Source organism: Vipera ursinii, assembly GCF_947247035.1.
Source record: "Vipera ursinii genome assembly, chromosome: 1".
In the NCBI taxonomy this organism is placed as follows: domain Eukaryota; kingdom Metazoa; phylum Chordata; class Lepidosauria; order Squamata; family Viperidae; genus Vipera; species Vipera ursinii.
Window position 1 is genome coordinate 109,659,221 of NC_139512.1, and position 25,559 is coordinate 109,684,779.

General features: G+C 44.0%; 1 protein-coding gene across 2 annotated transcripts in view; it reads right to left on the reverse strand.

Moving 5' to 3' along the window:
- Positions 1-11,618: 11,618 nt before the first annotated feature.
- Positions 11,619-25,559, reverse strand: part of PHRF1 (PHD and ring finger domains 1) — a 35,821-nt gene continuing 21,880 nt past the window's right edge. For both annotated transcript variants that reach the window (XM_083371643.1, XM_083371642.1), the window contains exons 13-18: positions 22,638-22,792; positions 17,727-20,417; positions 16,345-16,421; positions 15,181-15,444; positions 12,844-12,972; positions 11,619-12,609 (exon numbers count right to left, since the gene is read on the reverse strand). In XM_083371643.1, the coding sequence (XP_083227769.1) occupies positions 12,499-12,609; positions 12,844-12,972; positions 15,181-15,444; positions 16,345-16,421; positions 17,727-20,417; positions 22,638-22,792 (3,427 nt within the window). In that variant the 3' untranslated portion in view covers positions 11,619-12,498. The remainder of the gene's footprint in view (positions 12,610-12,843; positions 12,973-15,180; positions 15,445-16,344; positions 16,422-17,726; positions 20,418-22,637; positions 22,793-25,559) is intronic.

The following is a 25,559-nucleotide window of genomic DNA, read 5'->3' on the forward strand; positions in this document are numbered from 1 at the left end:
TTGAGAGCAGACTGATAAAGTGCTCCCACCACTTCCAGAAAAATGATGTGCATACAAGGTTTAAAAAAGGCATCATTTCATATGCTCAGTTGTAATGCTGTTGTTTCTTAAAGCTTTTTTTTGGGGGGGGAAGAGGATGCCTTTTTCAAATTTTTAATAAAATCAGAAGATGAACTAAACCAGGGGTCTTCAAACTTGGCCCTTTTATGACTTGTGGACTTCAACTCCCAGAATTCCTCAGCCAGGCATGCCAGAATATGTCTTTGCCTAGGGCACCAAAATGTCTGTTCCTGGAATGTGAGTTTCTAGATAATCATCACTGACTCAAACGATATATTCACTAGAATTAAATGACTAGTTCTTCCTGCCACCCAAGCAACGTTCATGTTTACATTTAATACAAAACACTTATTCTGAATCATTGAACTGTTTCTGATCCATCTGTTGTCACCAGTGGCCTCTGCCACCTTGTCTTTCATCTTCTTCTATTCTTCGTAACATTCAGCTCTTTTCCTTCGGCATTCTCCAGCCTCCAACATGACTATAGAAATTCTGATGACCTGCCACCAAATCCCATCCCATAGCATGGTTAGGTGTTTACGTTTACGTTTTATTTAATTTGTATACCGCCCTTCTCCCTAGGGACTCAGGGCGGTTCACAGGGCATATATAAATAACAATACAATACAATACAAAAGTTAAAAAAAAGATTAAATCAGTGCCCAGTTAAAAACAATAATACTATTCTAAAACAACAATTTAAAACCCAAATCCCCCATCAGGCCAGACCAGCTAATTGTGTCATGTATGTGTTTCACTTTGAGAGCGGGCAACTGAATTTCATTTCTGATGTGTGCCATTGTGCCCACAGTAAAAAATGACAATAAAGGTTATCTTATCTTATCTTATCATCTTATCTTATCATCTTATCTTATCTTATCTTATCTTATCTTATCTTATCTTATCTTATCTTATCTTATCTTATCTTATATCTTATCTTCCTTTCAACATGCCCAGTGTGCCTATTTATTCAACCTATATGCTGAATATATGTTAAGGAAAGCTAGCTTAGAAGATTAGAATGGTTTTAAAATTTAAAGAAGAAACATTAATAATCTCCACTATGCCGATAATACTACTCTGCAAAGGATCTGAAAGTCCTAGTACTAAATTTCAAAGGGCACAGTGAAAAAATGGGACTACAATATAAGGGAGACCAAACTCATGACAACAGGTAGAACAATCAGCCTTAGAATTGACAATGAAGCTATCAAAATGGCAAGTAGCTTCACCCGGTCAACAATAAAGGACAAATAATTATGAAACACCCTGCAAACTAGCACTTGGTAGAGCAAACCTGAAGGCCTTAGAAAAAGATATTCAAATGTCATGATGTATCTAATTCTACAAAGATCAGAACTGTACAAGCCATGGAATTCTGTGACACCTTATGGAGGTGAAAGTTGGACTTTAAAGAAACAGGATAGACTATTGTTATTTTTGAATTTGGGTGTTGGAGAAGACTCCTGTGAATACCATGGGCAGCCAAAGAAGATAAACCAATGGATCATTAAACAAATCAAGCCAATATTCTCACACAAATGACCAGACCCAAATTATCCTACTTTGGTCAAATTATGTGAGGACCAAACTCTCTGGAAAAGGCTCTAATGCTGGAAAAAAATGGAAGGAAAGAGGACAACCAGTAGTGAAGTGGATGGATTCAGTTACAACAGCGATGACTTGGGAGACATGAAAGGACAGGTTAGAAACAGATCGTGGAGAAAGTGTGTGGTTCCTAGAAGTCAAAAATGATGTGAAAGCACTTCATCAATCAGTCTGGAAATATATTTCTAGATTATAAACTAATAGACTTCAGGCACAATTGAAAATGCTGATTATCAGCTTTGAAATATATCAAGCAATACCTTCCCAGAGTTTAATCTGGATTGTTCAGAACATCTAGAAATGGTTTGCCAAGAGACTCCCCTTTTGGAAAGGTACATAAGATGCTTCCTGTCAGTGGCATAGTGTGGGGGGTGCAGGGGGGCCCGGCCGCACCGGGTGCAACATCTGGGGGGGCGCGCTCGCACTCGCAGCTCTCTGCCCCTGCCTGGCTCACTCACTCTCTCTCACTGCAGTGCTGGCTGTGCGAATCCGATCCAAGCCGCCGGGTCGCCGCCCACTGTGGAGGGGGGGTGCCAGGCGTGCGGTGCAGTTAGGGGGCGCAAATTACTTGCCTTGCCCCGGGTGCTGACAACCCATGCTATGCCACTGCTTCCTGTGGTAATTCCAATTTTTTAAACATCCCCCATGTAGTATTTCAGGCAGCTGCTAAGCTGCTTACATTTTGAAAACTAAACACTATTCCAACATGCCTAAACCCTTGTCTGATTATGGATGACTATCACAGGTATTGTTAATTATATTAATGATTTTTGATTTCTATTCTCTTTATTGTACATTTTTAATTTTGTGCCTTGCTGTTGGTTGCCCAAAGTCCTTTTGCATTGGGGTGGATTATAAATTAATTAGACCAATTTCTCATTAGATAATCCAAATGGACCAAACATAAATGCTGTTTAGTTTCACAGGAGAAAAAAATGAATTTAAGCATTCTTAAAAGTATTGGAAACTGTTCAGGGAATGAAATGTCCTCCAGATGAGATAATTTAACTATTAACACTGTAAGTAATTCCTCCATTGAACATTAATTTATTTCCCTATGACTTACTCACCTCTTAAAGGCAGCAGAATGCTTGTGAGGATGCTGTCCCTTCTATAAGTTCCGTTGAAGGGCACACATGAAACCAATGTAATCTGTATGTTGTTCCCAAATTGTGGAAGGGGCAACATTAAGCATTTCTTACTCTTAGTTTTTAGAATCTTTTCACTCATTTTATTCTGAATATTTTAGAAATCATTTTGCTGGTTTTAATGATGTATTTATTGCATATCCCTGTGACTTAAAACCAAAAGATGGAAAAAAACAATACATGTTGATTAAACATTATATTGAGAAAATTTACATTACTTGGGGTGACTCTTACTGAGGAAAATTCTAAGCTTTACAAAAATAACTACGGTAAAATATGGAAGGAGATAAAATTTGATTTAAATAGATGGCAAAAGTTTGTCATTAAAGGGAAGAATCTCAGTAATTGAAGTGAATGTACTACCTGGAATGTTATTTGTTTCGGACTACAATGATATTGATTAGAGATTCCACCTTCAAACAGTGGAAGAAAGATATATCTAAATTTATTTGATAAAATAAAAAATGAAGAATTATATATAAGTTGCTACAAGATTCTAAAGACAGAGGAGGTCTGGGTGAGCTGGATCTTAGATATTATGATGCTTGTTGTCTGGTATGGTTAAAAGATTGGATAACTTTAAAAAAATTCAAGGCTGTTAGACCTCAAAGGTTTGGATTTGATACTTGGGTGGCATCTGTGGTATGACAAAGTAAAAGTTAACCCTGGCTTTAAGATTCATGTTATTAGGCAATCGATTACATGTCTATGGTGGAAGTATAAAAGATTAGCTGATGAAGTGGCACTTTGGCCATCACCTCATGAAGCACAATGTAGAACAGAGATGATTTCGGAATATAAATGGATGACACATTGAGACTTATTGATATATGAAAAAAGACAGATTTAAGATAAAGACAAAAAAAACTAGTAAGTGAAGGATTTGCTTGATTGGCTTAATTACTGTAGAATTTTTGAAAGATTTAAACTTGATTTTAAAAAAGTTTTGTTTTCACAGGAACCAAATCTGAATTGGATGTTAATTTATGTTCCGGAGATGACCACCTGATTTCTAAAGTATATAAAATGCTACTTAAGATGGATCTAGAACAGTGGGTCCCAACTTTTTCTATACCCTGCACCCCTAGAACGCTCCTGATATATTCTCGCACTCCTTACAAAAGTTTGAAATAATGACAATGAATTATGCATATAAACTATAATTTTGAAAACCCAAATTTTTGCACCCCCTGCAATATCATCTTCCAGCCCCAGTTAGGAACCCCTGATCTAGAAGATGAATATGTTTAAAAGTGTATGGTAAAATAGGAAAAACTTTTTGGATATAACACTAAATAAATGGGAGAATGTATGGCCGAAGGGACTAAAATTTACATTATAGTCTGATTTTTTTAATAAAATGTATCATTGATACTTGACCCCAGATAAAATATATAAAGGGATTTCTAGTAAGTGCTGGAAATGTAGTCAAAATTCAGGTTCACCGTATCATATGTGATGGTCTTGCAAATATGTGAAAACATGCTGGATAATGACAATGCAAAAATATTTAAGATACAAATATTAATGAAATCTGAAGCTTTTCTTTTAGGTATGATGGACAAATCAATTGAAAAACAATTTGGGGGTGTTGTTCCTTCAAATAGTGACCACTGGGTGGATTATACTTACCAAACACTGGAAAGAAAAGATGTCGATGATTGAAGAATGGATTTTGAAGTAGACTGAATTAGCAGAGATGGCGAAACTAACCACTTTGATTAGTGATAATGGGCTAGTCAGCTATAATAAGACTGGAAACCATTTGTGGACTTTCTTCACGCTAAGTATTATAAAAGATGGTTAATAGAGGGATTTGAAGATTCATGTAACATTTAGCTCAACCTGTTGACTGCTTTTTCTTTTGTCTTTTACACACACACTTGTAAAAGGGGAGGAAAATTTATTGCTTTTTACTTGTCTTTCAGCACTCAACCCGGGTGGATCCTACATATTAAATGTTAAATTTAATTTACCATTTTTTCCTCCTTTTATGTAGCTTTTTTTTCCTTTTTGTTGTGGTTAGGGTTGATTGTATGTTTTTGTTTTGTTATATTCTGCTTATTTGTTTTTCTCTTCTGTATTTTATTCTCTATGATAAAACAATAAACTTATAAAAAGAAAAAGAAGTTACACTAAGATGTCACCAGAACTGGGAATCTGACAGCAGCAATCTCAGCAAAGCTTCTTGTCCAATTTCTTTGCCACTTCAGCAGAGTTCTTAAGACTGTGGCAATGGCCTGAAAGCTAAGTCAATAGTTGGAATGTATTACTAACCCTTGGGAATGCTAAATGTCATCATAGCATTTTACTCAAGAGGATGTCACTTAGGGGTGGTTAATTTGGGATGGCAAATAATAAATTCTAGGGGAAAATAAACATCCAGAATGACTAAAAGTGGCTTAAGTCATCATTTAAATAAACAAACAAAAAACTATATTACAGGCAGTAACGTGATGTCTGCCAAATCCTCTTTTTTTTGGTATCCACTTAATTTTCAGCCTTATGGATTTTTAATCTTTTTAAAGGAAATGCAAAAATCAGCCTCTAGCATATTATTCAAAGAATTATTCTAGGACTAACATCCCTAGATAATAAAATGGTCAATTGTGACAGCCCATGATACGTTTTCAAAATGTGCTTAGCTGTTTAAAAAAATAAATCCCATGATGTTCGGCTGAGGCAGACGGAACATAATGGAAGACTAGAGGGAAGAGTGGTAAACAATCTCTCCATTTTGCTTTCTAATAAATAAACTTAACTATGTTGGCCGGTTCCAAAGATGGCGGACGCGCTGGGGAGAGCTCCGTAGCCCCCAACAGTAAGGCGTCCCCCCAGGAGCCCCCCAGGGATGTCAATGGACCCCTGGGGTGGGGCGAGAATTTCGGGCAAATGAGCTGGGCAATTATGCCGCCCGCTGCCTCCCGAAACAGCTGCAGAGGTGCCGGGACATCCCCGCCCCGCCGCCTGGGCCGTTGGCAACCGTTATAAACGGGGCCAGCACCTCCGCCCTGCCTCTACCGCTTGTCAAACTGCCGGGCAAGGGCGGCGCCTCCGCGGATCAGCTGTGCGGCGGAGGCCCCGGCGGCAAGGATGGCAGCGGCTGCGGCGACGACTTTCAAGCCCCCAGGCTGGTCGTTGATCCAGGGAGCCTGGCAACGGCGGTGGCGGCGGCGGCGGGGCGTCTCCAGGCCCGCCCCTGGCCATCCAGGAGGGGCCGGAGGCTCTGCTCTGCCCCGGCCCCCTGACCGGCTCCCGGGTGACGGCGGCGTCTCCGGGCTATCAGCGGAGACGCCGCGGACCAGCTGGACCAGCTGGGTGGCGGAGGCGGAGGCATCTTCGGCGGCGCCGGAGGTGAGAGACCCGCCCCTGGACCACGACAGCCATCGCAGCCATCCAGGAGGGGCCGGAGGCTCTGCTCTGCCCCGGCCCCCTGACCGGCTCCCGGGGACGGCGGCGTCTCCGGGCTATCGACAGAGACGCCGCGGACCAGCTGGACCAGCTGGGTGGCGGAGGCGGCGTCATCTTCGGCGGCGTCGGCGGCGAGAGGCCCGCCCCTGGACCACGACAGCCCTGGACCACGACAGCCGTCGCAGCCATCCAGGAGGGGCCGGAGGCTCTGCTCTGCCCCTGACCGGCTCCCGGGTGGCGGTGGCATCTTCGGCGGTGAGAGCCCAGCGAGCCCTGGTCTGCAGTCTCCTCTGATGCCGATCACCGGGCTAGGGCGGCATCTCCGCAGATCAGCTGTGCGGCGGAGGCGCCGGCAACGAAACCAACAGCAGCAGCAGCGGGCAGCGGCGTCGTCTCCGAGGATCAGAGGAGGCGCCGTGGATCAGCTGGGTGGTGGAAGTGGCGGCAGCGAAGACGGGACTGCTTCTCCAGGCCTAGTCGTTCGCCACCCAGGGGCCTTGACAGTGGCGGTAGCACTGACGGCGTGGCATCTCCAGCCCGCCCCCTGTACCGCTACGGCCGTTGCAACAATCCTGAGCGGGGCCGGAGCTGCTGTTTTTGCCTCGGCTGCCTAATCTGCTCCCGGATAGCGGCGGCGTCTCCGAGTGATCAAGGAGACGCCGCAGACCAGCTTTACAACGAGGCGAGGCATCTGCGGCCTACACCCCGAGCCACCTCCTCGAGACACCTTGATCGGAGACGGCAACAGCAGGGGCATGACACCAGGGACTCCCATACCTCTGGGAGGCCACGCTCCGGTCGATCCCCAACCAATAGGGGCCATGGAGCTGCGGCCGGGAACAACGCCCAGAGGATCAGGGAGGGAACTGTTTGGGCGGCTGAACCACCAGAGCTGATGCCAATTAATGGATCCCTCAATCCTGCCTTCTGCCCACTCTCAACCATCTTTGCTCATTCTCTCCCCACAGGACATAACGGGGCTGGGTGCTAGCCACGGTGGCAGAGTGGCTGGGCCTTACACCTGCAACCCCATAGAGGTGAGAGCTCTATGGGGTATGCTTCACCCAGAGTACGTTCTGGACCACCTCCGGAAGCAGAGACACAACCCATCGTGAGAGGATGAGGAGTGGCCTGCTTCTGGGGGTTCGCCCGGCCAAGTGGCAGTGGCAGGGCGACGATCCAGAAACGCACCTACCCGACTCGACCCTCCTGCAAATTCACCTTCCAGGGGACAGCCTTCCCGGAACCACCTGTGACTATGCTCGTTCAATACTCTAGCATAGTACTGCACGCCCTCAGGGGTTCCCCACTCTCCTGGGTGCGACCCGCCTGCATCACATCCAATCTTGATGACGGGCCAAACCACTGGGCCTCTGAGAGATGGCCGGGCAGGGTCAGGGGCCTCCAGCATAAGCCCAACAAGAGGCCCCTGATTAAGTTCTTAGTTAAGTTTTTTGTGGGGTTAGGGAGGGGGGAGGGAGAAGACTATGGTTGCGCGGGAAAGGCACGCCTTCCAGCCACCATAACGCATGCCAGGCCCACGGCCGTTCGCGACGGCGTACAACGAGGACCAGTCGCCGATAACACCCAGTGGCGTACTGACAAACGTCCCATCCCTAGGATGGTGGGGAATGGCAGAAGGTGCACAGACAGAGGGCCGTATCGTTACCGGGAGTGTCATCTCCGCTCTGTACAAGCGGTGAGACGCTCCGACCCTCTGTTCTCCCCCGGAGGACCCGGGAGCAAAGGTGCGCACCCTCCCATGCTAAGGCTGGTCTACCTGAATGCAAGGTCCGTAGCTAACAAAGCTCACCTCATTCGTGACCTAGTGGAGAGTGAGCATGCGGACCTGGCCTGCATCACGGAAACCTGGCTGGGCCCAGAGGGGGGTGTTCCTCTGGTTGACCTCTGCCCGCCAGGTTTCCAGGTACTGCACCAGCCTCGGGCTCATGGGAGGGGCGGGGGAGTGGCAGTTATCATCAGGGAATCCCTTAGCCCGCGAGAGACCACCGTCCCTCAGATGGTCGGGTGTGAGTCTCTCCTACTGAGATACGGCCCAGGGGCGCAGTTGGGCCTGCTGCTGGCGTACCTACCACCTAATCGTGCAGCGGCGGCCCTACCCGAGCTACTCGATGTCCTCTCAGGGTTGGTGGTTGAATTCCCAAGACTCATGGTCTTGGGCGACTTTAATCTACCGTCCCTGGGAGGATCGTCCGAACTGGCTCGGGAGTTCATGGCTTCCATGGCGGCCATGGACCTGTTGCAAATAATTTCTGGGCCGACTCATGAGAGAGTCCACAACCCAGACTTGGTGTTCTTGTCTGGACGGTGGCGTGATGATATCGGTGGGGGTGCCACAACTGTTACGCCCCTGTCATGGACCGATCACCACCTCCTGCGGCTAGACTTCCCCCTTGCCACCCCCCAACGTGGGTGCACGGTGCCAGTCAGATGGTACCGCCCTAGGCGCCTAATGGACCCTGATAAGTTCCAGGCAGCGCTTAGGGACACGCATGCACCCCCTGCCCACAGCTCGGCGGATGCCTTAGTGGAAGCCTGGGAAAAGGCAGCCACGGAGGCTCTGGACCGAGTTGTACCCTTGCGGCCTCTGACCCGGCGCAGATCCCAGCGAGCCCCATGGTTCACCGAGGAGCTCCGGGAGATGAAGCGTCGGAGACGGGGCCTAGAGAGCCGTTGGAGATCCAGTCGATCCGAATCCGACCGATTGCGACTAAGAATCCTCACCAGGTCTTATCTCGCTGCGATAAGGGTGGCAAAATCCAGCTACTTTTCCACCCTCATCGCGTCCGCAGATAATCGCCCGGCTGCCTTGTTCAGGGTGACTCGCTCCCTACTAAATCAAGAGGTGAGGGAGGAACCCTTGCAGGGTCGAGCCGAGGAATTTGGTCAATATCTGCTGGATAAAATTGCTCGGATTCGAACTGGCCTGGACTCCAACTGGGCTGAGATGGAAGAACAAGACATGGTCAGTCTTGTCGACGTCATCTGGGAAGAATTTGATCCTGTAACTCCTAAGGAAGTGGACAGGATTATGAGAAGGTTGAGCTCCTCCACATGCTTACTGGACCCGTGCCCTTCCTGGCTGGCCTATGCAGCTCGAGAGGGGACACGAGGCTGGTTCCTAGCGGTCATCTCTGCTTCTCTGAGTGAGGGTCACTTCCCCACCGCCTTGAAGGAGGCGGTGGTGAGACCTCTCCTCAAGAAGCCCACCTTGGACCCATCCTCTTTGAATAACTTTCGTCCAGTCTCCAATCTTCGCTTCCTTGCGAAGGTTGTTGAGAGCGTGGTGGCGCACCAACTTCCTCAGATCCTGGATGAAGCGGTTTATCTAGACCCGTACCAATCGGGTTTCAGGCCGGGCTACAGCACGGAGACGGCATTGGTCGCTCTGATGAATGATCTCTGGAGAGCCCGGGACAGGGGCCATTCCTCTGTCCTAGTCTTATTAGACCTCTCGGCGGCTTTCGATACCATCGACCATGGTATCTTGCTGCGACGCCTCAGGGGACTGGGAGTGGGAGGCACGGTTCTGCGTTGGTTCTCCTCCTTTCTCCAGGGTCGCTCGCAGTCGGTGCTGACAGGGGGACAGAGGTCGACCCCGAGGCCTCTCGCTTGCGGAGTCCCTCAGGGGTCGGTCCTCTCGCCTCTCCTGTTCAACATCTACATGAAACCGCTGGGTGAGATCATTCGCAGTTTTGGAGTAGGGTACCATCAGTATGCTGATGACACCCAGCTTTTTATCTCAACTCCAAACAATATCAGTGATGCCCTAGACGTGATGTCCCGCTGCCTGAAAGCGGTCCGGGAATGGATGGGGAGAAACAGGCTTCAACTGAACCCGGACAAGACTGAATGGCTGTACGTACCGGCAAGCCAGGATATTCAGAACGTCCCACTGCTTAACATTGGGGACAAGTTACTTCCACCTGTTGATAGGGCCCGCAACCTGGGTGTCCTCCTAGACTCGCAGCTCTCCCTGGAAGACCACATAGGAGCTGTGACCAAGGGGGCGTTCTCCCGGGTTCGACTAGTTCGCCAACTACGGCCTTATCTGGACCTGGATTCCTTACGTACAGTCACCCATGCCCTTGTGACCTCTCGCCTAGACTATTGTAACGCTCTCTACATGGGGCTGCCCTTGAGATCCACTCGGAAGCTTCAACTGGTGCAAAGTGCGGCGGCACGGACACTCTTGGGAGCCTCCCGATACTCCCATATCACACCTCTCCTCCGTGCGCTGCACTGGCTTCCGGTTGCCTTCCGTGTGAAGTTCAAGGTGCTAACAATGACATACAAAGCCCTACATGGCATGGGTCCGGACTACCTACGGGAGCACCTTCTGCCAATGTCAGCACCCCACCGTCCTGTGCGCTCCCACAGAGAGGGCCTCCTCAGGGTGCCACCGCTCAAGGAATGTCGGCTGGTGGCCCCCAGGGGGAGGGCATTCTCAGTAGGTGCGCCAGCCCTCTGGAACGGCTTACCAACCGAAATCCGGATGGCCCCTGACCTCCGTACCTTCCGTCGCGACTTAAAAACTTTCCTGTTCCAGCAGTCCGGCCTGGCATGATAGCGTTAATTGGGGTCCCAGTTGGTTTTCATTAGTGTTTCTTATTATTTTATTGTTCAATCTGTATACATTCCTTCCTCTGTACACCGCCCCGAGTCCCTCGGGAGAAGGGCGGTTTATAAAAACTAATAAATAAATAAATAAATAAACTAGCTTTGAATACGTTAGCTGCCACAGGGATATATTTCTTACACCTAAGGTTGCTTGGTTCCTTCCTTGGAAGAATCGTTAACCAACTTGTGGCAGTATGCCTCAGTCTCCAAAATAACTTCCTGTCTAAAAACAAAATCTGATGCAGAATTCAATTCTAACTAGAAACCATTCCTGTCTTGCAATTTGATATATGGATTTGCACCATACCCCAACGTTTAGTTTTTTTTCTACATATGTAATTTATATTTCAATTTTCACGGGCAAGTAGATTTTTAATATTTATCTAATTTATTATAGTTTACCATTTTAGTTGATTATTTGTACTGTATTAACCAGGAATTTCCAGTTTAAAGCTTAATGGTGATTTTTTTTACTTCTTTAAAAGGTCATGCATTTCCTAATTTATAAAAAGTAACTAAGGATATGATACAAAAATGTAACCTCTGTGACATTTTAGATTCTATTTTACTAATTTGTACTTTACTACTGTAATTTTTCTTTTTATATGTGTTCTGCCTTTCCTTGTCTATACTTACTTAAATATTTTAAAGAAAGTGAAATTCTTGAAAACTCTGCCCATTTGACTTTGATTAACACTAGAAATCAGGAATAAGACCAGAATCAACAAATAAACAAGTATGAATAAGAAATAATTCAAAATAATTTTATAAATTGTTAAGATTTCCACTGTATACATGGTCTGGTTGCATTCCTTGTGTTTGTTTTCCAAACTCTGGTCCTCTCTGTCTCTCTTGCTCAAAGGCAGCTTGAATGCAAGATGGACTCGGAACCAGCCTTCAGTACATTATTCACAGGATGCATCACACAACTCAGTTCACTGCCACGCTGTCCCAGAGATCCCAAATGAGGTTCCTCCTTGAGACATTGTAACAGAATGTAAATAATTACCGTCTCCATAGCAGGATTTTCAGAAAACAATTTATAAAGGTTAACATACATCTGCATGTCCCATTTAACCGAACAAGTCCAATAGTTCTTTCACAGGACGGGCAAAACACACCACGGGTTCAAGTATGAAGCCAATTTTTGAGAATCACCAAAGAATCTGTATTTTTCATAAATAAGAACACAATGGGAGGAGCACACACTGCTGTATGCCGGATATAAAAGTGTCTGTTTTAAACTCTGGTGAGTGGTACAGAAATCAAAAATAAAAAGGAGGCTGAAGTAAAACCATGAGAAATAACTAGCCATCCCCAACACACACACACACACACACACACACTCTCTCTCTCTCTCTCTCTCTCTCTCTTTCCCCAGTTTCCTCAGAGGTTAAGGGGCCAGGGGTTCCTCATCAGCAATCAACTCCAAGAAGACAGGTTCCTATGTGAAAATGTGTCCAGCTGCAGGAAGGTCTTCTGCATCCACGGTGGGGGTGAGAAGGGATTGCAACATGCAATGGTGTATTTCTGCCTCCCTCAAAAGGAAGGGAAACATTGTCATCTAGAGAAGCTTTCTGCTTCTCCCACGGTTGCTTCTCGTTTCTTGGTTGAGTCACGAGGCTCTTCTTCAGCACTGGTCTTTTTTGTGTTTCCTGATATGTTTGTATTTCTCCACATATGCCTTCACAAGATTAGCCACCTTCATGGGATTGATTTCACCGCTTTTACTATGGCAGATCTGTAGAGAGATCAAAAGGGTAGGTCAATCCCAGGAGTTCATGCAAGCACAACACCTTCTGTATTTCTTGACTTAAGAGTAACTAGCGGGATACTGCTGTGTCAGCAGCTTAAAACCAGCCACCCAGACAACCCACACTTATACTTGTTCACTCACCTTTCTTCTCTCTCTTTCACACACACTATCACAGCCCACCCTCCTAAGAAGAAAACCTAACAATTCCACAATTCCAACCTTTTGCACAGCTTTCCGAAGAATATCCTTGTATTCCTCCTTTGTGATCTCCCTCTTCTGGTAAAAGGGCTTAATTGCGAGCTTCACTTCTTCCACCGCCCTCTCTTGCATGTGAAGCTTCTTCATGTACTGCAAGAACAGGCAGAAGACTAATTCAGTGATCTCTGTGCAACGAGCATCTCACAACATCCAGTCAAAAACATCTTCTGTTACATAGTTTTTGGCACATACATATATTTGTTTTTTTAAAAAAAATGTTTTATTTTACTCACTGATCATCAATATGCAACGCAACAGATGTCGGAAATTTGAGATCATTCCAGCTCTTGCCCATTTGTTGAGAGGAGCAGAGGTTGCATTTTACTATACCTATACCTACCAACAAGATACTATGCATTATGTATAGTTTTCCTCAGGATTAATAGCACTAACTGTTGTGACTTTTAAGTTCTTTGGAAAAGATGAGTGATTGGATTTCATAAGAGAGAAAGCATTCCAAACGTGGCCTGAATAGAAGAAGCTCAGAGCCAATTTCTTTAACATTAATTTAGATTTGTTGCACAAGTAGTCCTCTCTTACTGACCACTCATTTGGTGACCATTCAAAGTTATGATAGCACTGAAAAAGGAAACTTATGACAGGACCTTGAAGTTGCAGTTGCTACACTGTCGCCACAATCCTGTGATCGTGATTTGGGCAGCGGCAACCAGCATGGATTTACAATGACCGCAGCATACCGCAATCCTGTGATCACCGTCTGTGATCTTCTCTGCCGGATTCCGACAAGCTAAGTCAATGGGGAAGCCACTGCAAGAAGTCGCAAGTCAGGGTCATGTGATGTCACGCTTAATGACCCATGGGGATATGCCGACCAGAGGTGACACTGTAAGTCAGTGCAATCAAGTGATGTTTCATTCAACAACTGCACCACTTAGCTATTGAGTTGCCAGTCCTAATTGCAGTCAATAAGTGAGGAATATCTATACTAAAAAAGAGTCATGTTGGATTAGAACCCAAACCTGTGTAGTCTGGGAATGTTTTCCCCAGATGGCCCTGGATATACAAGCACAACAAGACTGTCTTCTCTAGCTTTTCCTACAGTTAGTATTAAGTTGCATACTGCCATCATACCAGTAGCCATTGATGCACTACATGCATTCGTCTTAAAATATAGAGCTCGAGAGCCATCTCAAAATTTTGCAATAGCAAATGACATATTTTTTAACATATTTGGCTGTTCACCAAAATCAGCCCCATAAGACTCAGCTGCAGTGGTGAAGTTTGCAGAAACATTTGACAGATAAAGTACATTTAAACAGTAAGAAGCCTTCCAGAACCACCCTGTAGAGGAGATGGGTGGCATAAAAATTTAAAAGAAAAAAAGGAAGAATCATAAACATAAAAGCTAACACACTGGCACGATTTCCTGTTCCAACGAGGGCTCTAGGGTGAACACTGCACACATCCCCACCTAAACAAAACATCCTTGAAAGGTAAGAACTTAGAACATTAGATTGGGAAGACCCGAGTCTCCAGCTGAGTTTGAGAATCACTGGGGTGACTCTCAGTGAGGAAAAACTACTTTACACAATTTTGGTCTGAGGATCAAATCAAAAGGACGACCCTGCATATCTGCTTTAGAGGAATGGTGGGATATAAATGGAAGAAAAGTATTCAGTAAAAAATAAAATAATAGGTGGACGGCAGCTAGATGACAGATAGAGAAAATAAACCTTACTCATGCCATACACTCTTATGCTTTGACTGCAAAGATCTTATAATTATTACATGCCCTCTTACAGCTCTGGCCATCCCATCGGTTTAAAGTGGAGATAAATGTAAATGTAACTAAACATGCTTTTGAGATATCAAATATCATTCTTCCATTTTAATAACAAAAGAGGGAATAGGTTCTGTATCGTATACTTTGAAAAAGGCCTATGAGATACAGGATTTTTTTTTCCTTAGGAAGAGGAAGAACACGATGCAGATGAAATACTGAATGGACAGAAGCTAGAACATGAGATCATCCAATGAAACTGATCAGCAATATTTTACAAAAAATATGAACTGCAACATTAATGTATGCAGCTCCTGGCCACAACCAATGGGTTATAACACCTAACTTAGATGCCTTAAAGAAGGTGGCACTTTCATAGAGGATGCCATCAGCAATTATTTCCCCAACAGTCACGTGTCAGCGATGCACATCTGGAACCAAGTAACAGGTAAAACCATCAACAAAGAAATTCAAGACCAGCAGTTCAATTTTCAGGTTTTTATATCCTTAAAAATGGACCGACTGACCTTAAAGACATCATCTAGCTAACCACCCACCTCTTCATTTTTTGTTTTATCCACTGGAGACTTAGATGCTTTGACTTTTTCTTCTGTATCTCCTATGGAAGCTGCCTGAATACTTGGTTCTGAAGCTGTGGTCAAATTGCCCTCTGGTTCTGGAATTAACCCCTGCTCTGCCATGCAGGTGAGCAGAGGAAGATTCCCTTGTAGGATGAACTGAACAGTAGGCTGACTGACAGGTGCATAAGGGGGGAGCGCTGAGGGGAGTGGTACCGTCAACGCCAGGTTCTGATTGTAAACCTGAAGAAGAGAAACAGTAGTTAGTCACCATTTATGCTTAAACACTGGGTCTGCAGAACCCCTCCCAACACTTCAAGAAGGGCTGTCTTCACCAGAAATTTGCATGACCTACTGCCAATTCAAAAGAGTCTCACTCCTGGTTACTAATGAACAATGAATGGTCCTTAAGTTCAAAAAAAAATGCTTTTACAGAACTTAAAACGTTCTGAAGTACCATCAAATGAATTAGAGCAGGGGTCCCCAACTTGTGGGCTGCTGCCCATTAGTGGGCCGTGGCCTCCTGGCCACCAGGCCGCAGGCCAGGCTGGCCAGTGTGCACGCGTGTGCGTGCACACCCCCTCACTTGCGTTAGCCCCACGGCTGTGGAGAGCAAGAGCAGAATGCTACACCACGGGGCGCAAAAACAGGCCGCCACCACGCTGCAAGGTGCAAAAATGGCCACCGCCGCGTTGCGGGGCATAGAAACAAGGCGCTGCGCAAAAATGGAGCAGGGCTAGTATCACGCGGGCGCTAGCCCCACCCCGTTTTCAGCGCACGTGTGCTCGTGGCCCTGTGCGCTCGCACGCACATGTGTAAAATGTTTTCCCCTCCCTTTTCCTCCAGTCCTCCAACCGACAAAGGTTGGTGACCTCTGAATTAGGGGAAGGAAGAGATCATAAACAGAACACATTGTAATACAATGGTTAGTGAGTAGTCTGGGCAATACGAAAAGTACTGCATGTAGGGGAGGAAGAGCACTCTGCAATGAAATCGAGCGGGACACAAGTTCACAGATGGGAGTGGGATGGCCTTCCATCATGCTCAACCTCTGGAGTGGGAACCAACCTGAGAGGAATCTAGATCGGGAAACATAGGCTCAGGAATCATATAATTGGTTGGAGGAGGCTCAGTTAACTGCACCTGATTTAACGATTGGGTCAAATCCTCTGCTTTCCAGACCCCTTCTTTCGGTTTCTGCTGTTTACAGAATGGTGTCCCTAAAAATCCCCCAAAAGAAGAAAATAATTTCAGCATAGCTATATATATCTAATTATCACAGCCAGATAACACATTTTCATCTAACCAACATTAGAACTGTTTAAAGAATATATTTGAAGCAAATCTTATTTTAGCACACCTGGGGCGATTCCAGAATAAGGGCAGAGGCAAATATTCTTACTGATTAAAAACATATACTGCATATTCATTATGTGTAGGGAACATGAGTCAGTTAACACTATGCCTCACATTTCCTTTGGCACTTACATCTGAACTAGAAAGTTATGATACGCAATTGCCCTCCAAATTACAGTCAAGCTTTAGTTTACAATACTGGCTAGGAGCTTAATTGCCAGTTCATAAAACCAAAAGAATGAAGGATGCCAAAGGTGGGAGAAAAAACACTGAGTAAAAATTATGAATCCATCATCATAGTACAATACCCAAAAAATATGATAAGTAGAACCAACAGAGATTACTACTCAGGAAAGAGATATCCTAAACTTAGCACATACCTGATCTGTACCTGTCTATCACAATAATCCTCAACCTTCTCCTTTATAAAGACTACATATCTAAAACATTTTCAGGAGAATCATATGAGACAGGAATCAACAACACTGCATCCATGGAACTGGGGCACATGTGACTCCCCCAATCGCCCAATCTGTATCTGCACAGTTCCCATTTACACACTGTAAATGTATATCAGAAATCACATCAGCGGTGTGACGTTTGAATAAAGACGAACATGCATACATAGTAAGGTAAAGGTTCCCCCGCACATGTGTGCTAGTCGTTTCCAACTCTAGGGGCCGGTGCTCATCTCCATTTCAAAGCCGAAGAGCCAGCGCTTGTCTGAGGACGTCTCCGTGGTCATGTGGCCGGCATGACTAGACGCCAAAGGCGCACGGAACGCTGTTACCTTCCCACCGTAGTGGTCCCTATTTTTCTACTTGCATTTTTACGTGCTTTCAAACTGCTAGGTTGGCAGAAGCTGGGACGAGTAACAGGCGCTCACTCTGCTACGCGGCACTCGGGATTCGACCTGCCAAACTGCCGACCTTCTGATTGACATATGTAAATTTTTTGGGCTTGCTAACAAAGAATAAAGGGTTAGCAAGCCAAAAAATTTACACAAATATGAGCTGCCACTACTGTGGCTACTGCCTGTAGATGGCCTTGGGCTAGGCTGAAACAGGAAATAAGATTTGTCCCGTGTCTGGGACTAAGCAAGTGTATTCTGAATGCTTAACAAACATTTAACATGTGTGTGGGTGTGTATAAAAATCGATCTTACTTACTTGCTGTTTTATCTATGGTCACCATATCACTTTCTTCTTCCTGAAGATTCCACGTAACTCTCTTCACCAATGCTTTAGATTTCAACACAGGACTCTGAGCCACTGCTTCCAGTTCAGCCTTATTTATATCAACTGTACTTTCAACTAATACAGGCTCTACATCTTTTGACAGTACTGGCATTTTGCTTTCAGGCAAAGTTTGAGATAGACTTGCCTCATCACAGCTTGGTGTACATGCCTCCTTTTCTGGAAGAGAATCTATTAAGAAAGGACATACATCATCGTCTTCTTGTTTAATTTCAATTTCCTCCTGTCTCTCACTGCTTTGGTTATCAAATAGCGATAAGTCATAGTCTATGGTCAATTCATTCTCAGTGGAGGAATCTATATTATCAGCTAACGCTTCAGAATCTGTGCAATCCAGTTGAGGAAGAAGTACTTCATTACCTAACTTGTCATCATCCACTCTAGTAGAGTTGTCAAATGCAATGGTTTTATCTTTTGAAGGAATCTCTTGTTCAGGCATTAGATCACAATGAATATCTGTCACTTCTTGCCCTGTGTTGTCCAACACCTGCCCCCAAGAAAGAGAATGCTCAGAATTTCCAATCTGGTCGTTCAAAGAGCTGAGCTCTTTTTTTTGAAGCGGCTGTAGAGACTTCTTTTTTGGCTTGTGTTTCTTTTCTTTGGAGCATGATGGAGATTGTAGTGGCTTTTCCTTAGATTTAGATCCCTTTGATTCATGGAGCTTTAATTCAGGAGGTGATCTTGAACGCCTTTTATGTTTCTCCCGAGATCTAGATCTTTTTGTATCTCTTGAGCTTGAGGTCCTCTCCTTCTCATACCTATCATAACTCCTCTCTCTTTTGTGTTTCTTTTTTTTAGCTCTCTCAGCACTATTTGAACGGGAACATTCTTGATCTCTTGCCCTAGAGTGCTTTTTCTTTTTCTTGGTTCCATATAATTCAAAAGAAGAATTGCCAGGACTACCAGATTGTGACCGAGATCTCTTATGCTCTTTGGGCCAGAAACGTGGTTTTTTGTCTTTAGTTTTACTTTTTGCTTTCTTTTTTTTTGATCGCTCATGGCTACTGGAACCATCACTAGATGACCGACGGGTTTTTGCTTTAATTCCAAGGCTTTTGCTATATTTCTTTTCAACTGAGTGGGAAGTTGATCTGGAACTTCTGTCCCTTGAATGTGTCCTTGATCTAGATCTTGATTTAGTGTGTTTGCCTTCTGTCATATCTATCTTTTTAATTTTAACTTCTCTCTGACTCTGAGAACTGGAATTCGATGGGGATCTTGAAAAAGATCGCTTTCTTGATTGTTCACTTTTAATGTTTTGTTGCTGTTTTCCTACTGAGGGGCTAGCTAATTCCTGTTTTACCCTAACTGTATCCCGATCATGTTCAAAAACTACCCCAGGGCTATCTTCATCATTGTCACTTATCTGCTCTGCATCAGTAACTTGCTTAACAGCTGAGGTACAGGGTGTACTTGAGTCTTCCTTATCATCAACTTTATCTTGTTCTCCATCAGAAACCTGTTCCACAAATCTCTCTTTTATGACCATATCATCATGAGACTCTGCGTTACCTGATGGTGCCTCCAAGGAGTCAACCTCAGATTCAAAGATATTTTCCAGCGGGTAGGGAGTAATGCGGCGCACGGTTTGGAAGGTCTGAACTTTTGAACTTGCTATGGATATTGTTCTGGTAATATTAGTGAGGGGTAACCTTTCAGGGCTACTGTGTGTTGAACTTGAATCAGAGCCCGTGGGATCAAAAGGATCGTATATTTCACTTTTGACGGGTTTCGCTTTTTTCAGGGAAAAAAGGGGTGAAGGATTCTCTTTCTGTTGCACTTTGTTGTCCACTGGTCGAAAGGTATTGCAAAATCCGGGATTAGACAGTCTGTTTGAATGACCCACATTTCCAGGGATGTTGATTTTAAAGCTCTCAAAGGAGGAGCTTCCAACTTTCCCTCTTGCTGAAGAAAGCGAGGAACTGCCATGAGCCACAGCATTTGCAGAAGAGACTCCTGTTCCACGTGTTTGTTGCCGAGTAGCTTGCGACTTGCTGGTTTCCATTCTGTTGCTTTTGATTGGCTGGCTTGGGTTTCCTTTGCCAGTCAACTGTGTTATACAAGAGCTGGGAATGTTATTATTTTGGTCACTGGCAGATTGTAGTCCCAGATGTCCACTGTTTGTTTCCCTCTTAATCTTTGGTATCCTTGGAAGTTCAGAGATATCAGGTCTTTTAGGAGAAGTTTTCAAAGGCTCTTTTCCATAAATTGCTTTTGAAGTGGAGCTGGAGTTGTTGTTAAATTTAGGAGGTGCAGAAAGAGGGGCCATCGTTAGTTTAGAGCCTCCGTTAAATCTGGATGAGTCACCTGGTTTGCTCCCAATTCTATTCAGACTGGCTAAATTATGAGTCTGAACGGATCTTGGAGTCATGGAGTAATCAAATCGAATTGGCACCCTTCCAATTGTACCATGTAGAGGAGTCGCTGTTCTGTTTGTCACGCTTGGTGGCAATGGAGATGACGAGCCAGACTTTGAGATGGGAGTTTTAGAGTTGGAAGGATCAGGGCCAGAGTTTGTAATTAAGGTCTCCAAAATTGGCGTCCTTGATTGGGAATTGTCCTCCAAAACTTCCTCTGCTTTTGAACTGCCACGCAGTAATGGGACTGAAAACAATTAGAGAAAAATGAATTTTCAGTCATGTGCTGATACTAATACAAAAAACATTATACAATGTTAAAATGAAATAAAATCATTTTGAGCAGCTATTATGCTTATGAAACAAACTACCACTGAAATGTTTTTACAAAATTATTTTATTGCAAGTATTTTTATGTTAGATGAAAATATAAAAACTCTGACCAACTACAGAATGCCCAAGAACTACAAACAAAAATTAAAAAAAACAGAATAAAAAAGGGGAAAAAAACTATGGACTATTTAAAGAAGTCACCAGTACATTAAGTATTAAACAATATATGACCATTTCAAATTAAAAATAATCTCTCTTCTTGTAAAATTTGAGATCTATGACAAAGAGGAACATGTTGCATTATTTTTGATTAATGGGAAAATGTTTTCTCAAATGCTTTTTTTAACCAATTCCACATAATATAATCAAACTTAATAACCACATATTGAAATGCTACATTCAACCTTAGTGGCTTTTAACACAGCAATACGTTATCTGCTCATGCTCCAATCAATACTCTTTTTCTAAAAGTAGTCTTATTATATAAGCTATTTCAAAACAATTTCACTGTAATTCAAAACATCTATTTGTATTGCTTCCAGATTTAAAAGTTGTCTCCTTTTGCAAAATCTAGATATACTGTATTAAGGTGCTGGTACTTACCTTTAAAGCCCTACATGGCTTAGGCCCGGGATACTTGCAGGACCATCTGCTGCCGGGAACGACTTCCCATTGCCCAGTGCGCTCACACAGAGAAGGCCTCCTCGGGGTACCGTCGGCTAGACAATGTCGGCTGGCGACCCCCAGGGGGAGGGCCTTCTCTGTGGGAGCGCCAGCCCTGTGGAACCAGCTCCCCCCTGAGCTTCGGATGGCCCCAGATCTCCGGTCCTTTCGCCACGGCCTCAAAACACTCCTTTTCCACCTGGCTGACCTGGACTGACAGGCATTTTAATTATGTTTTTAATTTTTTAACTCTAATTTTAATTTATTTTAATTTTAATTTATTCTACAAGGGCCATTAATTTAATTTTTATTTTAACTTCTGTATTGTTGTATGTTATTGTTGTTAGCCGCCCTGAGTCCTTCGGGAGATAGGGCGGCATATAAGTCCCAATAATAAATAAATAAATAAATATTGAGTTCCACTTTTGAAGCAAATAAGCATAAACACTATTCTCTAGGTGCTTCCAACCCAAGATTTTAATGTTAGCAGGATGTAAAGGTAGCAATTATCTTAGTTTTTGACCAAATTTTACTAAAATTAGAATACTTAGATTCTAAGCAAAAAAAACCCCGATTCTAAGCAAAAAAAACCCCAAACACCCATACAGATTTAGATTCAGTCCACCTATGCCTTCTATTGGCAATACTCAGTCCAAGTGAGACCAAATGGCTCAGGGTATTTGAACCCCCCCCCCTCGCCCCAGTTCTGGGCACATTTCAGTTGAATAGGATTGTGCTGCTTCAGAAAAAACTCACTGTGCAATCTGGGGATCTTTCTAGACTCAAAGCTCTTGCTTCAAGAGCTCTTGGTCGTATGTCTCTTGTACCCTTTCCTGGACCAGGAGACTCTGTTCAATCACTCATGGTACAGAATGGGACAGGTGACACCTCTGCTCGAAGAGCTGCATTGGCTACTAATATGCTTCCAGGTGCAATTCAAGATGTTGGTGTCATCTTTGAAACCCTTCATGGCTTGAGGGAAGGCTATCTGCAGAACCATCTCTCCCTTGGATATTTCCACCCATCCATATCAGGTCCAGCAGGAGGGGCACATGCTTCAGGTCCCATCAGTTCCAGCACCCAGGAAGAAAAGCCTTTTCATGGCCTATGCCCTCTGGAATATCATCCCTCTGGAGAGCAGAATGGCCCTGACTGTTTTTGGCGTTCCACAAAGCCTTGAAGGTTTGGTTCTCTGCTCAAGCCTGGGGGCACTCTCTCTCTCTCTCTCTCTCTCTCTCTCTGTGTGTGTGTGTGTGTGTGTGTGTGTGCATGTGTGTGTGTGTGTGTGAGAGAGAGAGAGTGTCAGTTTTCTACTTGTTTTGATTGCATGGTTTTGTTTTGCCCTTGGCTGCTATGTACATTTTGTTAACCCCACCTAGAACCACATTTTTGAAATGCCTGGCTGTATGAATCAAAATAAGTAAGATAAAACTGAAATGAAAACAATTGCTGTTCAAATCTTTAGACTGACCTGTTTTCTTTGCTGTTAAGGATCCATCTCTGTTAATAACCACATCAGAACCACTCATCATAAGGAGGCTCTGTCCAGTCAGGATGCTCCCCAACAAGTCGGGCACGGGGGCTGGCTCAGCTTCTGCCTCAGGTATCAAGGCAGGAACACCCCTCCTATAAATCAGAGAGTTTTGCGTTGCACAGAAGTACGCCAAATGCATCAGCTTAGGACATTAGCTTTTCTTAGAAGTTCAGAAGTTTAGTCCACGAACTCAGCACAATGACATGGTTTTACACAGGCAACACTTATTTTAAATTACTGCTGCCCGTTCTTTCAAAAAAAAAGGCAGCGCAAAAAAATGAAATAAAACAATTAAGATAAGGAAATAAAAGGTCAGGTACAGGGTTTTTTCTTCCTAGAGACCGCAGAAAGGAAAGAGTTGGGAAAAATGCAATATTGTAACACATAATTCCATGCAAGTTTAGCTACGGACTGGCAGAAGGCCAAGAAAACGAAAACCCTGCAAGGGCTGAAGATGAGCAACACGTGTTTCTGGGGACTGGGGGAGACCTCAGACTCTGAACAGGGTAGCCCTGATTCGGAAGAGGGAAGCCCAGAGCAGGCCGGAGTTCTCTTCCCTTTTGATCAGAACCCAACTGGCCTCAGCTCTCTGGAACGCATTTCCGCAATTGGCCCATGAAGTGCAATCTTTTCTAGGCAATAACGGCCTAGTTAAAGTACTCTTATCTTCTACTAGGTTCACTGTTAAGCCTGCTGCAATGCATGTCGACTGGTGGCCCCCAGGGGGAGGGCGTTCTCTGTGGGCGCGCCGGATTTATGGAACCATCTTCCGGTCGAGCTCCGGATGGCGCCTGACCTCCGCTCCTTCCGGCGCGATCTCAAAACCTACCTTTTCGAACAAGCTGGCCTGGCCTGATGGGATGGGGTTGGGTTTTACTAATCTGTTTTAACCTACTTTTTAATGTGTTTTAACTTATTCGTGGGCATTTTGTCTAATCATTTTTAATTTTTGTATCTTGTTTTTTTAATATGTATTGCCCTGTTCACCGCCCTGAGTCCTTCGGGAGAAGGGCGGTATACAAATAAAATTAATAATAATAATAATAATAATAATGTTACGTAGGGCTGACCTTGAAGACAAACTGACAGTGCAGCTGGTGGAAAATGCAGAAAAGGCTCTGTAACAACCCACCTTCAAATTGCTACTGGGTTTCCTGCCTGTGCAGGGGGTTGGACTAGATGACCTCCAAGGTCGCTTCCAACTTTTGTTTTTATTATTATTATTATTGATCATCGCACAGTCAGCCAGGTGTTCAGACTGGATTTGGCATTTTTGTCTACCTATCGAGTCCTTACCAAGGACCTGGGATAGGCAGATGTGGATGTTTGATGGTATTACAGATATCGTCGCAGGATGGAAGCAGTTCCTAGTAAGGCATCATCATCATCATCATCATCATTTTAATTAAGAGTCTGAGATTAGCATGTTATATGAAGATGCAAAAGTGGGCCTTCCTTGCTCCAGATTTTGAACAGGTAGTCAACTTACGACAGTTCGTTTAGTGACTGTTCGAAGTTACAACTGTACTGAAAAAAGTGAGTTATGATTGGTTTTTTCCCCCCACACTTACGACCGTTGTAGCATTCCCATGGTCACAAGATTAAAATTCAGATGTTTGACAATCGACTCATATTTATGATGGTTGCAGTGTCCTGGGGTCGTGTGATCACCTTTTGTGACCTTCCGACAAGCAAAGTCAATGGAGGAAGCCAGATTCAGTTGACAACTGTATGGCTAACTTAACAACTGCAGCAATTCATTTAACAACTGTGGCAAGAAAGGTTGTCAAATGGGCAAAACTCACTTAACAAATGTCTTGCTTAGCAACAGAAATGTTGGCTCAATTGTGGTCAAGGACCACCTGTATTATCTTTCCTCCTGAAGCTAAACTATCACTTATAATGGGGTTTTTTTTCAGTGAGAGGTGCATGCATTTGGTCCATGCATTTGGGCTTTAGCTAGTGAATTATATGTCCAAATAAGTACAATGGTTAGAAACAACCAAACGTAAAAAGGAAAAGCCACAATTCTTTAATCTCATTGAATTAAATGAGTTGTGCTGCAAATTTAAGAATTTAGTATAAGTGTCAGATATAACAATTCGGTTTTTAAAAAAAAAAAAATTGCAAAATGGGCTTTTAAATTATAACGTAGCATAATACAATCTAAGACAATTCCGCATGAAGAGAAAGAAGTGGAAAAGAAATTGCTAAATAGCAATATGTGGAAAGGAAGAAAAAACAAAGGAGAAACAAATCTTAGAATGGCTGAAGCTTTTTCTTTCTTTCAAAATGAGTATTTGCTTGGAATTGGCAAATGAAATATGGTATATATCTTCCATTTTATAACCCCCCCCCATTTTGATTAACAAGTGATCCTAAAAATCTACAATGGAGCACATTAAATCCTCCTCTACCTATACAAATGTTTCTGAGCCTTAAGATCATACACAGAGGCCCAGCTTTGTATTCTTTGCTAGAAATAAAATGAACTCAGAGCATACAAGATTTTTTTTTTGCGGTACCACCTACATTATGGTAAGCCCTGCCCAATTAATTTGCCCTGCCTATGGTAGCTTGTCTTTTTTAGTATATAATTAAAAGCTGCTATTTGATAGGGTTATTTGAGTACTATTTTGACTGAGCAGTTTTAGGAAAATATAGGAAATTTGTGTTAACCTGGTGGGATCATCTCAGTAAGATGAATGGAGAAACCTGAGAGCTTGACTCCTATTCGGCAAACAGCAAAACTGCACCAGATCGAAAGCTTCCTTGTAATTGAAGGCATCTTTCCCAGCCAAGGGAGGCTTTTGCTACATGCAATCCATTGCTTTAAATTATCTTGCCATTTTGTCACCA